Source organism: Schistocerca piceifrons, chromosome X, assembly GCF_021461385.2.
Source record: "Schistocerca piceifrons isolate TAMUIC-IGC-003096 chromosome X, iqSchPice1.1, whole genome shotgun sequence".
In the NCBI taxonomy this organism is placed as follows: Eukaryota; Metazoa; Arthropoda; class Insecta; order Orthoptera; family Acrididae; genus Schistocerca; species Schistocerca piceifrons.
The window spans coordinates 167,857,432-167,872,328 of record NC_060149.1 but is presented as its reverse complement, the minus strand read 5'-3'; the positions used below and the strand labels follow the sequence as shown (position 1 = coordinate 167,872,328).

Sequence of the window (14,897 nt, the reverse complement as noted above, 5' to 3'; positions counted from 1 at the left end):
TCAGCTGTTAAGTCCCATAGTGCTCAGAGCCATTTGAACCATTTGAACTTAAAATGAATCACCAACCTGGACTATTGCAATGGCTTTATGTAGATGACTACTAGCTTATGGATTCGGAAACGTTTACATTTTCCTTCGCTAAAAAGAACATGATTTTTTAATCTCTCATTTGTTACTATGGAATAGACAGTTCGAATTTGACATTGCGGAGGGTTATCGTAGTGATACAGAAATGTTATATTAAGGCGGGAGAAACATATTTCTTCAGCACAAAACTATCAAGTAGAGATATTGCCGGATTGTTATTAAGCAGTGTTATTCTGTATGTGTTGTAGATATTACTGAATTATGACAGAAGCAATGTTATTTCATAGGCCTTAAGAAAAAGAACCACTGTATGGAACAGACTTAAACCACTCTCTGTTAAAAATGTTGAGTAAGAAAGAAACCAAATACATGTAACGCTGAAGCTGTAGCTCAATTTTTTTATACCAGTAGGAAAAAATAAACAAAGATACATGTAGCACTGCTGGGGTAGCGAGTCACAGTATGCATAAAATGGCAAGTATAGTGTTTGGACGCTATCTTTAGCAGATTGCCTACATCTTATTCTTAGTGTTCTGATGGTATTTTGACATACCACAATAGACATACTAGCCTACATGGTACTTTGGACATGGGGGAGACTTAAGATTAAATAGTCACCTTATAAAACAAAAAAAGTACCCTGATACACATCTTCCTGACTAAAGAGTATGGTGTTATGTTCTGTTAAGTCTCATCTACTCCCAAAGATGCATAATAATAATTTGCAGGATGGAATTAAACACATAATGCTACTTGTTCCTTCGAAAAATGCTTGTAAATGCAGCTATTGGACATAAATGGGTGACAATGTCCATTACTTTTCGGCTACACTACCTATGGGAGAGTCGTTCAGACTGAGATAATATATAGAATGACTGCATGTGGAAGTCTAATTCATCCGCAGAAGATGATATGGATTACAAATAAGACTTATTGAAACGATCTTCAGGTATTGCTTGTCACCCTGGTACCCTTACCAGGTTGGATTTCTGTGAGCGATATATTATCTACTCAGACACATGTTTTATGCTTGATGTCTTTCCTAGTGGCGCTGTCATCTTTCAGCAGTATTATTGTGCGTGTCTCGGAGCCATAACCGTGTTACAGCGGCTTGAGGAGCGTTACAGTAAACTCACGTCGATGTCCCAAATTCGACTGATGTAAATTCTATGGAACCCATCTGGGTCGCTGTCAAGGGCCATCACTGTATATGCATATCAGTGGCCCGTTATTCATGCGAATTACCTGACCTGTGCGTAGGCATCTAATGCCACATACCTCTACAAACCCACCAACAAACTGTCGGATCCCTGATATGCAGAATCAATGATATATTGTGGACAAACAAGCTATTAAGCAGGTGGTCATAATGTTTTGGCTCATCAGTGTATCTGACGTCCAAATGGGCATGAGGGTCAAGGGTGGAAGCATTTCCGAATCGGCTACATTTTTAAACTGTTTGTGTGCCGGCGTGACTGAAGTATACCATGCGTGACAACATTGCACTATCCAAAACCAGTGCTGAGGCAACTGTAGTGCACCATGGGACATAGATGACCGGGGTGCATGACTGCCACAGAGATCTGTATGAGCAAATAGACGTGCAACTGTTGAGTAACTGACGGCCCAGACGAACCAAGGGGATACCAACAGTGTCTCCTCAAGAGCCATTCCACCAACGTTGCTGCGTATGGGCCAGTGAAGTAAGCACCTGGTTCATGCATCCATGCTGACAGCTGTTCATCAGCGACAGAGGCTGGAATTTACACACCAGTACTGGAGCTGGACGTGCACTGAATGGCGACAGGTGGCTTTTTCTGATGAATTACGTTTTGTGCTCCATTGGACAAATGGCCGTTGGCGTGAACGGCGTGAAACGTCTGAAGGCAGACACCCTGCACACGTCATAGTCCAGGGAAGGTTTTCGTGGCATTCCCTGGGTGATTTCGTCACTCTGGAATACACAATGGATCAATGCAAGTATGCGTCTATCCTTGAGGACCGTGTCAATCCCTACATGCTTTTTGGCTTTCCTCTGCACGACGGTATTTATCAGCAGAACAACGCAACGTGTCTCACAGCTCGCAGTCTACATGCGTGGTTTGAAGAGCACTGGGATGAGTTTACTGTACTTCCCTGGCCACCAAACTCTCCGGATTTAAAATCCATCGAGAATCTGTGGGATGGCCTCGATAGGGCTATTCGCACCATGGATCCTCAGCTGAGAAACCTAGCCTAGCTGACCGTAGCACTTGAGTGAGCATAGCTCAACATCTCTGTCGGTACCTTCCAGAACCTCACTGACTCTCTTTCTGCACATCTCGCATTGGTCTGTGCTGCAAAAGGTGGGTCTTGAGCTTTTGACAGGTGGTTCAAATGGTCCGAATGGCTCTGAGCACTATGGGACTTAACATCTATGGTCATCAGTCCCCTAGAACTTAGAACCACTTAAACCTAACTAACCTAAGGACATCATACAACACCCAGTCATCACGAGGCAGAGAAAATCCCTGACCCCGCCGGGAATCGAACCCGGGTGACAGGTGGTCAGACTAGTGTGATTGGGCAGTATGTAATCGGTCTCAAACCTTCCAGTGTCTCCAGGTATTTTATACAACCTTCTTTCATGGATCTTAAACCAAGTATTCGCAATTCTAATAAATTATGATCTGCACGAAACCATATCAGGCGACTTTCTCTTTCATTCCTTTCTTCCACTCTTTGTCCTTCTACTATTTTTCGTTCTCGTCCTTTACGTACCATGAAATTCTAGTTCCTCATCAAAATTAAATTTTATCTTCTCCAGCTGTTTGAATAATTTCTTTTATCTCATCACGCATTCTTTCAATCTCTTCATCATCTGCGGAGGTAGTCGTCATATAAACTTGTACTACTATAGTGGTGTTAGCTTTGTTTCTGTTTTGGTTACGATAATCCGTTCACTATGCTTTTCATACTAGATTACCCGCATTCCTATTTTCTTATTTATTATTAGACCTTGTCCTGCACTACCCCTATCGGATTGTGTGTTGATAACGTTGTACTGAACTGACCAAAGGTGCTGTTCATCCTATCACTGCACTTGACTAATTGCCATTATATTTGAATTAAGCCTGTCTCTCTGTCTTTTTCTATTCTCTAACCTACCTAATCGACCTTCTCCGACCCGTAGAATACCACTTCGTTTTGCCTGATGACGATTTCCTCTTTCGTAGTGCCCTCCCAGAGATCCATTTCGAGTCTATTTTACCCCCGGAATATTTTACCCAAAAGGATGCCATAATCATTGAGCCATACAGTAAAGCTGCATGTCCTCGGGAAATGTAACGACTGTAGTTTTCGATTGGTTTATGTCTTTGACAGTGCCAACATAGCAAGGGCACGGTGGCTAATGTTGCGAGGACAGACCAGTCAATTATGCAGATTGTTGGCTCTGTAACTACTGAGAAGCTGCTGCTGCTCTTCAGGAATTATATGTTCGACTGGCATCTCCATTGCCAGCCCTGCAATGTGGTTTCACCTACGGTAGGGCTATCCGTATGGTAGAGGCACGCAAGCCACCCCACCTCTGCAAGATCTATGGTCCGTGGGGGCGAACAATTTTTCTTATTATTTTTTACAAGGAACGATTTTAGATAAAATATTACCCGCTTCGAATACTATGCAGTAAAATCATGACATAAGATAAATAACAGATGTAGTTATTTGAGGAAGCGACAAGAAGATCGTATAATTAAACAAATGGACACTCATTTCTTATGGCTATAAAGTGACAACTAATTATTTGTAGCACAATTTTTTTAGAAAATCAGCTTTTAGCTGTTAGTGCAAGTTATTAGGTGACTAAAAGCTCTTTTGACACAATTGACTGAAAACGAGAGAATAAATGATAGAGTCAGTTGTCTGTGTTAGAGCAAGTGACTACTTACGTGCGAGTAAAAATATTTTCCAACTGAGACTTTGCGTTGGTTCTCTTGGACATTAACAATATCATATTCAGCATTAATACGATCACCATTGTCATCAAATGCCACCTTTCCTGTAGCTCCATCAAGTAATTCCTGCTTTCGTATGTACCTGCAAAATGTTTGATTCTTTAGTTGGAAAGTTTTGCATAAGTATATTTCTATACTTTTTAAGGAATATTGTAAATGTTAAAATTGTTGCAGAAATAAATGTTAACTAAAAGAATCGCTTACTGATGCCCCAGCTGAACTTTCAGTGCAAACTTTGAGAAAGGTCAGTATTTTTTTGTAGTGCTGCACAACTCAGTATAATTACACGTACTTGGTGCTACACAAATTTGAGATTGATTTCCGTTTATCTCTAGCACAGTATATACGTAGGAAAAACAAGTATTTCGGTAAACAGAGATAATGTTCTTTGCACAGCGGAAATGTATCCAACAGTAGATATAGTTACGGCTGGACAGTGGCAAAGAGAGACAGCAGATATCTGAAATTTTCTGAAGGGAGGAAATGCTAAACAAATTCCCAAATGACGAGTTTATGTAGTAGAGATGGACAGAATGCAAACAACTGGAGGATTTTCACAATCCGTATCTGGTTGGCAAAGGCTGGAAAATAGGAAATTAAAATTCGAGTTTAAAGCCCCGCAGGTGACGAGATAGTTAGAGACGGAGCAAATGCTCGGCTTGGACGAACTTTGAGAAGATAGTCGGCCGAGTTTTTTTTCAAACAAAGCAGGCTGTCAGTTGCCTTAATCTATTTAGGGCAACCGCGGAAAACTTGAACGTGGCTGACTCTCTGGGGTTTGATTCCCGCTCCGTTCCATAGCTTGTCCAGTGCCTTAAAGATTGTAGTTTCTGTTAACGAAAGTGCGTCCCTTGAAGTGACACCCTCCGACTTTGTTGATGGTGACACATTCGTGGGACGGGGACTTTAAGATCTCCGACCCTCTTGGTATGAAATGCAGTACGTAAGCTTCTCAACCTTATAGAATATCGGCGTCCATCCACGTGCAGTTTGAATTAAGAATATAGAGGAACATGATATTAAGCTTTATATTGTAGGCTGTTACAATGTCTTCCGGTCTCGGAAACTGACATACGGCCGGGAGAGCTGTGTGCTGACCACATGCTCCTCCATATCCGCATCCAGTGACACTTATAAGCTGAGGGTGACACGGCGGCCGGTCAGTACCGTTGGGCCTTCATGGCCTGTTGGGGAAGAATTACAATGTCTGCCACAAGTAATAATAACCGGAATGTTAAACTACCTCAGTAGTTTGTAACGGACAAAACAATATCGGGTTGTATTGGACAAAACAGACAGCACACAAACCTAAATGTTTACGGTTTGTTTCTTCAGCAGCCAAAGACTGAGAAGTCAGCACATAACTGGGATGAAAATCACATGATGGAACCTGTAGAAAAGGTCACACTTCTCGAAATGACAATCAGGGAATCAAGCAGGGAATATTCAGTTCCAAGAAGTACATTATGTAATAGACTCTACGGAAAAACAAATAGGTGGTCATGAAAACTGTTTTAGAAAATAATAAGGTTTTTCTCTTAGAACATGCAGTGATGAACAGGAATCAATATTGAACGATTCTGTCAAAAATTTAGATAGTTTGTGCCTGTTATTAACGATGAATTCTTAAATTTAGTGCAGAAACATGCAGAGCAACTGAAAATGAAGCATCTGTCGTAAACACATAAGTGAAGGGGGTAAAGGCTATTGCTATGATTTCATGAAAAGGCGTGGAAACTTATAGATGAGGACAGCTGAATCTATGTCTGTAGAGAGCAGCAGATTTCAGCAAGGAACATGTCGACAGATTGTTTTAGAATCTAGATGAGCTGATGGACAAATTCAAATTTATAACCATTTACAATCCAATTAAATGTTTGCTGCAACGAAAATGACTTCTTTACACGTTACAATTTCATGTCCAATACAACCCTCTAAAGATTAATCAACCAAAATGTAAATGGTGGCAAAAATATTTAAAAAATTCACGAACATATATTCTTATGACACATCGGTTTATAATTATATTAAATAACGTATCATAGTATTTTTTTGTGTGAAGAACATTCCAACATAAGCTTCATAAGACATTATAATGTAAATATAATTTCGAAAAGGTTTGCGTGTCCGATCCAGCCGACTTTTCTCTATCCATTTCTGACTTTAACTCCAGGATATGAAACTTAGGCGTAAGAAAATATCGTTGCGAAATGTGTTTCAGCTGACGTGAAGTTATCTGTTGAGCATAAGAATGGACTACCACGAAAACTCTGTGATAACATCTCATCTTTGTAAAGCAGCTGAGCTGCATAGAAGTTTTCTCCCTCTACAGAGACAATGCTGCCTCTTCTCATGTCGCGGTATGCACAACTTATAACAGCTTAAGCACTATGTATTTTACCGCTGTACAGTCATTCCTACTGAATCTATAGAATCGTTTCCTTATTGTCTTCTTCGTCCTATTAGATACAGCTTTCATGGAAACAAGCTTCCGTTTGACCCTATCACAAAAGACGAATCTTTAGAGGTAAGTAATTAAACTACGAATGGAACAAGACATCTGGAACTGATACTATAAACACGGTGCTCGTCAAATACGCTCCGGAAATTTTTATTCTAATACTACGAACTTTTGTAAAAATTTAACAGACATTGAACGCGGAATGGTAGTTGTAGCCAGACGCATGGGACATGCCATTTGAGAAATCGTTAGGGTATTCAGTATTCCGAGATCCACAGTGTCAGGAGTGTGCCGAAAATACCAAATTTCAGGCATTACCTCTGACCACGGCCAAAGCAGTGGCCGACGGCCCCCACTTAACGACCGAAAGTAGTGTCGTTTGCGTAGAGTTGTCAGTGCTAAAAGACAAACAACACAGCATGAAATAACCGCAGAAATCAATGTGGGACGTACGACGAACGTATCCGGTTAGGTCAGTGCGGTGGAATTTGTCGTTAAAGAGCTATGGCAGCAGACGACCGGCGCTGACAGCACGATATCGCCTACAGCGCCTCTGCTGGGCTCGTGACCACATCAGCTGAACCCTAAACGACCGAAGAACCGTAGCGTGGTCACATGAGTCCAGATTTCAGTTGGTAAGAGCTGATTTTAGGGTTCGAGTGTTGTGCAGACCGCAAGAAGCCATGGACCCAAGGTTTCGACAAGGCACTGTGCTAGCTGGTGTTGGCTCCATAATGGTGTGGGCTGTGTTTACGTGGAATGGACTGGGTCCTTCGGTCCAGCCGAACCGATCATTGACTGGAAACTATTACGTTTGTCTACTCGGAGGCCATCCGCATTCAGTCATGACCTTTATGTTCCCAAACAAGATGAGATTTTTTACGGGTGACAACGCGCCATGTGAGAATATTCTGGACAATTCTAGCGAATGACTTGGCCACCCAGATCGCCTAACATGACTCCCATCGAACATTTATAGGACATAACCGAGAGATCAGTTCGTGCACAAAATCCTCCACCGGCAACACTTTCGCAATTATGAACGGCTATCGAAGCAGCATGGCGACTTCCAACGATTTTTTGAGTCGATGCCACATCGAGTTGCTGCACTACGCCGAGAAAAAGGAGATCCGACACAATATTAAGAGGTATCTCATGACACTTGTCACCTCAGTGTATTCCTTATTGTCATTCCTCTATGTTGATTAAAGTCTTTGCTTTGATTTAGGATTATGTAACTTACCCATTATTTTAACACATTTTCGATAAGAATGTCTTGAACATGTGGTGTTCTGTAGCTTGCAAATATTAAAAACATGTTATCAGAGAGATTGTTTTTTTAAGTATGTCACATCTGACTCACGACAGTATTCTTTTTCCTTCTTATCTATAGGAATAGCCGAGCACCTTTTTAATGTTTGTATAGAAAGTTGTTACCAATTCAAATATTGTTTTGAACAACGCAGTGCTTTAATAGACGTGGTCCAGTTGGAAGTGGTATGCCGTTGCGTTCCTCTGACCTTTGAACTGACTTTCACAACCAATTATAGGGGCACGTAGAACTTAATGTCTTTTCGGAACCATGGTGCAGCTCCGAGAGGTGAAAGAAGTGATAATTGACAGATAAAAATCCTAGCACTGTCTGGGGATCGAACCTCAGACCTTTGAATTTGTAATAAGGCAACTTACCGGTATCTGTTTCTTCATCGTTTCATCTGTTCAAGTTCATAGTTGAAAGCTTCACTCAGTCATTTTATTGCAGAAGGTCATATGTATCTGAGAGCCGACTGAAATGATTTAGAAGTAATATATTTCATACGAGGGCATGCTGACAAGTAACGCCTCCGAATTTTTTTGTATTAAAACTCTTAAAAGCTTTTTAAATAAAATAAACGTTATTAACATTCCACACCTTTATCCTTCACGTCTACTTATTTTCGGCCCTCTGCCGTTAGAGAGCTCCGAATTGTCGGATGTAACATGGCTGTGTGTAACGTAACTATATGGGTCAGCCAAATGAAAACCGAACGCCCACCACAAGGCGACCATGGAATGGTTCCATTCAAAAATAATCCCTGTTATACCGGAGCCAAGGTAGCCCCTGAGGGCCGGCAACCCACATTACACTACAGAGGACGAGGTTGCCTACGCCCAAGGCGTACCAAACGCACCATGGTAAACACAGGCTATTTACACTCCTGGAAATTGAAATAAGAACACCGTGAATTCATTGTCCCAGGAAGGGGAAACTTTATTGACACATTCCTGGGGTCAGATACATCACATGATCACACTGACAGAACCACAGGCACATAGACACAGGCAACAGAGCATACAATGTCGGCACTAGTACAGTGTATATCCACCTTTCGCAGCAATGCAGGCTGCTATTCTCCCATGGAGACGATCGTAGAGATGCTGGATGTAGTCCTGTGGAACGGCTTGCCATGTCATTTCCACCTGGCGCCTCAGTTGGACCAGCGTTCGTGCTGGACGTGCAGACCGCGTGAGACGACGCTTCATCCAGTCCCAAACATGCTCAATGGGGGACAGATCCGGAGATCTTGCTGGCCAGGGTAGTTGACTTACACCTTCTAGAGCACGTTGGGTGGCACGGGATACATGCGGACGTGCATTGTCCTGTTGGAACAGCAAGTTCCCTTGCCGGTCTGGGAATGGTAGAACGATGCGTTCGATGACGGTTTGGATGTACCGTGCACTATTCAGTGTCCCCTCGACGATCACCAGTGGTGTACGGTCAGTGTAGGAGATCGCTCCCCACACCATGATGCCGGGTGTTGGCCCTGTGTGCCTAGGTCGTATGCAGTCCTGATTGTGGCGCTCACCTGCACGGCGCCAAACACGCATACGACCATCATTGGCACCAAGGCAGAAGCGACTCTCATCGCTGAAGACAACACGTCTCCATTCGTCCCTCCATTCACGCCTGTCGCGACACCACTGGAAGCGGGCTGCACGATGTTGGGGCGTGAGCGGAAGACGGCCTAACGGTGTGCGGGACCGTAGCCCAGCTTCATGGAGACGGTTGCGAATGGTCCTCGCCGATACCCCAGGAGCAACAGTGTCCCTAATTTGCTGGGAAGTGGCGGTGCGGTCCCCTACGGCACTGCGTAGGATCCTACGGTCTTGGCGTGCATCCGTGCGTCGCTGCGGTCCGGTCCCAGGTCGACGGGCACGTGCACCTTCCGCCAACCACTGGCGACAACATCGATGTACTGTGGAGACCTCACGCCCCACGTGTTGAGCAATTCGGCGGTACGTCCACCCGGCCTCCCGCATGCCCACTATACGCCCTCGCTCAAAGTCCGTCAACTGCACATACGGTTCACGTCCACGCTGTCGCGGCATGCTACCAGTGTTAAAGACTGCGATGGAGCTCCGTATGCCACGGCAAACTGGCTGACACTGATGGCGGCGGTGCACAAATGCTGCGCAGCTAGCGCCATTCGACGGCCAACACCGCGGTTCCTGGTGTGTCCGCTGTGCCGTGCGTGTGATCATTGCTTGTACAGCCCTCTCGCAGTGTCCGGAGCAAGTATGGTGGGTTGGACACACCGGTGTCAATGTGTTCTTTTTTCCATTTCCAGGAGTGTACATACATGATAATGGAAACAGACAATCCGAGCACTACTTCCTGCAGCGGGAGGTTGAGTCACGGCCTGCAGGAAGTATCACTACGCCAAAACCTGATTGGCTGGAGACAGCTATTTAGGGCTGAGAACCAGTCCCAAAGTTCAGTTCACGCCAGATGCCGACCTCATGTACTACGACCGTTAAAGATTACGTCTTCGTCTCGGTATTGGACTGTTACTAGTGTGCGAGTGTGTTACCACGAACCTTTGTGGAAAATTAGAAGTGAACTTTTGTTTGCCTCAATTAGGAGACTCTTACTGGCTTCGTTATTGTTACCTTTCGTTTGTATGTTCAGTCATCAACCTTGCGAACTTACACCAATAAAAGTTGTGTTTGTGAAAAATTTCAAATTGTCTGTCACAACAATCCCCAAATCCATTAAGACACTGGGAGACAAGGCGATCAATAAGTGTTTCGTAGAAAGGGATCGACCGCTGACAGATCGACAACCGCGCTGTCTTGCACTTCCTCGTCTGAGTAAAGCCGACGTCAACAGATGTCTTTCTTCAGGTCGCCAAAAATGTAAAAGTCATATGGTGAAGGTTCCGGACTGTAAGGAGGATGTTGCTGTGTTTCCCAACCAAATCGCCGAAGTGTGGCCTTCTTCTGATTGGCAGTGTGGGGGAGGGCGTCATCGTGCTACAAGATGATTCGGTCCGACAGCAATCCTGAGCGTTTTGATATTATGGCGTGTCGCAGTTTCTGCAAATTGTCTTCACACGCTGCGCATTGGCTGTGGTTCACATTCGAGGAACTTGACGAACCTTGTGTGAACAGCTCTAGATTTCATTGGCGGGGGATGTGCGGATGTTTCTGCTGCTACCTTTGCCTTTGCCCTCGGGCTGTTGGAATGCTGTCGGATGGAATCAACCAGTTGAACGATAACGCTCGACCCCACACTGCCAATTGGACGAAAGCTACGCTTCAGGGATTTGACTGGGAAACCCTGTAACATCCTCCGCATAGCCCCGATCTTTCACGGTGTGATTTTCACATATTTGGCGACCTGAAGAAAGACATGTGTGGAAGTCGGTTTCAGTCGGACGAGGAAAGAGTGGATGCGGTTTTGGATCCGTCAGCGGCGGACTGCTTTCAAAGAAACAGGAATTGATCGTCTCATCTCCAAGTGAGATGAAAGTCTTAGCGCGTGTAGTTATTACTTTTGAATGGAACCATTCTACACTACTGGCCATTAAAATTGCTACACCACGAAGATGACGTGCTACAGACGCGAAATTTAACCGACAGGAAGAAGATGCTGTGATATGCAAATGATTAGCTTTTCAGAGCATTCACACAAGGTTGGCGCCGGTGGCGACACCTACAACCTGCTGACATGAGGAAAGTTTCCAACCGATTTCTCATACACAAACAGCAGTTGAACGGCGTTGCCTGGTGAAATGTTGTTGTGATGCCTAGTGTAAGGAGGAGAAATGCGTGCCATCACGTTTCCGACTTTGATAAAGGTCGGATAGTAGCCTATCGCGATTGCGGTTTATCGTATCGCGACATTGCTGCTCGCGTTGGTCGAGATCCAATGACATTTAGCTTAATATGGAATCGGTGGGTTCAGGAGGGTAATACGGAACGCCGTGCTGGATCCCAACGGCCTCGCATCACTAGCAGTTGAGATGGCACACATCTTATCCGCATGCCTGTAACGGATCGTGCAGCCACGTCTCGATCCCTGAGTCAACAGATGGGGACGTTTGCAATCTGCACGAACAGTTCGACAACGTTTGCAGCAGCAGCATGGACTATCAGCTCGGAGACTATGGCTACGGTTACCCTTGACGCTGCATCACAGATAGGATGTGATGGTGTACTCAACGACGAACCTGGGAGCACGAATGGCAAAACGTCTTTTTTCGGATGAATCCAGGTTCTTTTTACAGCATCACGATGGTCGCGTCCGTGTTTGGCGACATCGCGGTGAACGCACATTGGAAGCGTGTATTCATCGCCATACTGGCGTATCACCCGGCGTGATGGTAATAGGGTGCCATTGGTTACACATCTCGGTCACCTCTTGTTCACACTGACGGCACTTTGAACAGTGGACGTTACATTTCAGATGTGTTACGACCCGTGGCTCTACCCTTTATTCGATCCCTGCGAAACCCTACATTTCAGCAGAATAATGCACTACCGCATGTTGCAGGTCCTGTACGGGCCTTTCTGGATACAGAAAATGTTCGACTGCTGCCCTGGCCAGCACATTCTCCAGATCTCTCACCAACTGAAAACTTCTGGTCAATGGTGGCCGAGCAACTGGCTCGTCACAATACGCCAGTTTACCCTTGATGAACTGTGGTATAGTGTTTAAGTTGCATGGGCAGCTGTGCCTGTACACGCCATCCAAGCTCTGTTTGACTGAATGCCCAGGAGTATCAAAGCCGTTATTACGGCCAGGGGTGGTTGTTCTGGGTACTGATTTCTCAGGATCTATGCACCCAAATTGCGTGAAAATGTAATCACATGTCAGTTGTAATATAATATATATGTCCAACGAATACCCGTTTATCAACTGCATTTCTTCTTGGTGTAGCAATTTTAATGGCCAGAAGTGTATGAACCCGCTCCCTATGACGGCTGTTCGATTTTAATTTGATCGGCCCGCACACGTCGAGGCGTGAGGCACATCGTGCTGAAATCAAGTTTCTAATTCAAAGAGTTCGTCCACCCATGGAGCACTCTCTCGTTCAGCATGACAATGCCAGTCCATAGATGAGCGCTGCGACATCTGCAATAACCCATGACTTCAGTTCATTGTCATCGTTCATCCTCTATACAGTCCCGATGTAATTCCATCCGATTTTCATCTGCTTAAATGTTAAAGAATACCTTCAAGGACTTCACTTTGATTGTGACAAAGCGTGGATGGATCAACAAAGTGATACATTTTACAATGAAAGTATCAACAAAACGGTCTCTCGTTGGCAAAATTTTGTTCGTCGCCAGAGTGACAATGTAGAGACATGAATATGTAAATATGAAGAATAAAAATGTAGGATGTCGACAAGGTTTATTTTATTTAAAAAGCTTTAAGAGTTTTAACATAAAAAAATTGAGGGTGTTACTTTTCAGCACGCCTTCCTTAAATGAGATGTTGCTGTATCACACTGAATATACTGATTTATAGCAATACTCATTGCAAAATAAAATCAGACAAAAATAGCCATCTACTCTGGAACACTGTCTTAAAACTACACAAAAAATTATTGTAAGTGCGATTGTGTTTGCACTTACTCGAATAATATTTTCCCAGTTTCCCAGATAGAGCCAGACGTGTCGCAGTCGTTTGGAGCTTGCGTTATGTTCTCCGTTTGATTCATTGCTTTTAGAGCTGATGCCAGCACATAGCTGAAACAAAACATTACAGTTACCATTATTATATGCCCATATGAATACCTTACGTCTTTAATTTTCATGGAATGCTTCTTAGTATGAATTAGTAAAACCTCAGTATGTAAAGAGTATCTAACAGGAAGGAGGATTTAATAATTTGGTTTTTTTTTTAAATACAGTTCAGAGATTTCGAAAATAAACTTGAATCATTCACTCTGTATAGCAAATAGCAGCAGTAAGGTATCCATTTTGTTATTAAGGTCTTCAGTACAAACACTGGTTTGATGCAGCTCTCCAAGCTATTCTATCCTGTGCGAGCCTATCATCTCAACATAACTACTGCAACCTACATCCTTTGAATCTACTTACTGTATTCTTCTCTTCGTCTACCTCTAGATTTTTACCCTCCCCTCCACCCCCCCCCCCCCCCACTTCCCTGCAATACTAATTTGGTGATCCCTTGATGTCTCAGATGTGTTCTATCAGCCGATCCCTTCTTTCAGTCAAGCTGTGCCGCCAATTTCCATTCGCCCTATTTCTATTCAGTACCTCCTCATTAGTTACGTGATCTACCCATCTAATCTTCAGTATTCTTCTGTAGCACCGCATTTCAAAAGCTTCTATTCTCTTCTCGTCTAAACTATTTATCATCCATGCTTCATTTCCGTACGTGGCTACACTCCAGACAAATACCTTCAGAAAAGGCTTCCTAACACTTAAAATTACATTTGATGATAACAAATTTCTCCTCTTCAAAAACATTTTTCTTGCCATTGCCAGCCTACATTTTATAGCCTCTCTACTTTGGCAGTCCTCAGGTATTTTGCTGCCCAGATAACAAAACTCGCCGCCACTTTAACTGTCTCGTTTCCTAATCTAATTTCCTCAGCACCGCCTGATTTAATTCGACTACATTCCCATATCCTCCTTTCAAGACAATGTCCATTCCTTTTAACTGATCCTCCAAGTTCTTTGCTGTCTATGAGAGAATTACAGTATCATCGGCAAATCTGTAAGTATTTATTTCTTCTCCCTGAACTTTAATTCCTACTCCAAATTCTTCTTTGGTTTCCTTTACTGCTTGCTCAATATAAAGTTTGAATAACATCGGGGATAGGCTACAACTCCGTCTCATTCACTTCCTAACCACTGCTTCCCTTTCATGCCTCTCGACTCATAAAACTGCTGTCTGGTTTCTGTACAAGTTGTACATATCCTTTTGCTCCCTGTATTTTACCTCTGATACCTTCAGAATTTCAAAGATACTATTCCAGTCAAACATTGTCAAAAGCTTTCTCTAACTATAAAAATGTTACAAACGTAGGTTTCCGTTTCCTTAACCTATCTTCTAA

General features: G+C 43.6%; 1 protein-coding gene across 1 annotated transcript in view; it reads right to left on the bottom strand.

Annotated features, from left to right (window-relative positions):
• Positions 1 to 14,897, bottom strand: part of LOC124722080 (glutamate [NMDA] receptor subunit 1) — a 350,427-nt gene that overhangs the window by 123,321 nt on the left and 212,209 nt on the right. The window contains exons 7-8 of the mRNA XM_047247275.1: positions 13,447 to 13,560; positions 4,017 to 4,164 (exon numbers count right to left, since the gene is read on the bottom strand). Of these exons, the coding sequence (XP_047103231.1) occupies positions 4,017 to 4,164; positions 13,447 to 13,560 (262 nt within the window). The remainder of the gene's footprint in view (positions 1 to 4,016; positions 4,165 to 13,446; positions 13,561 to 14,897) is intronic.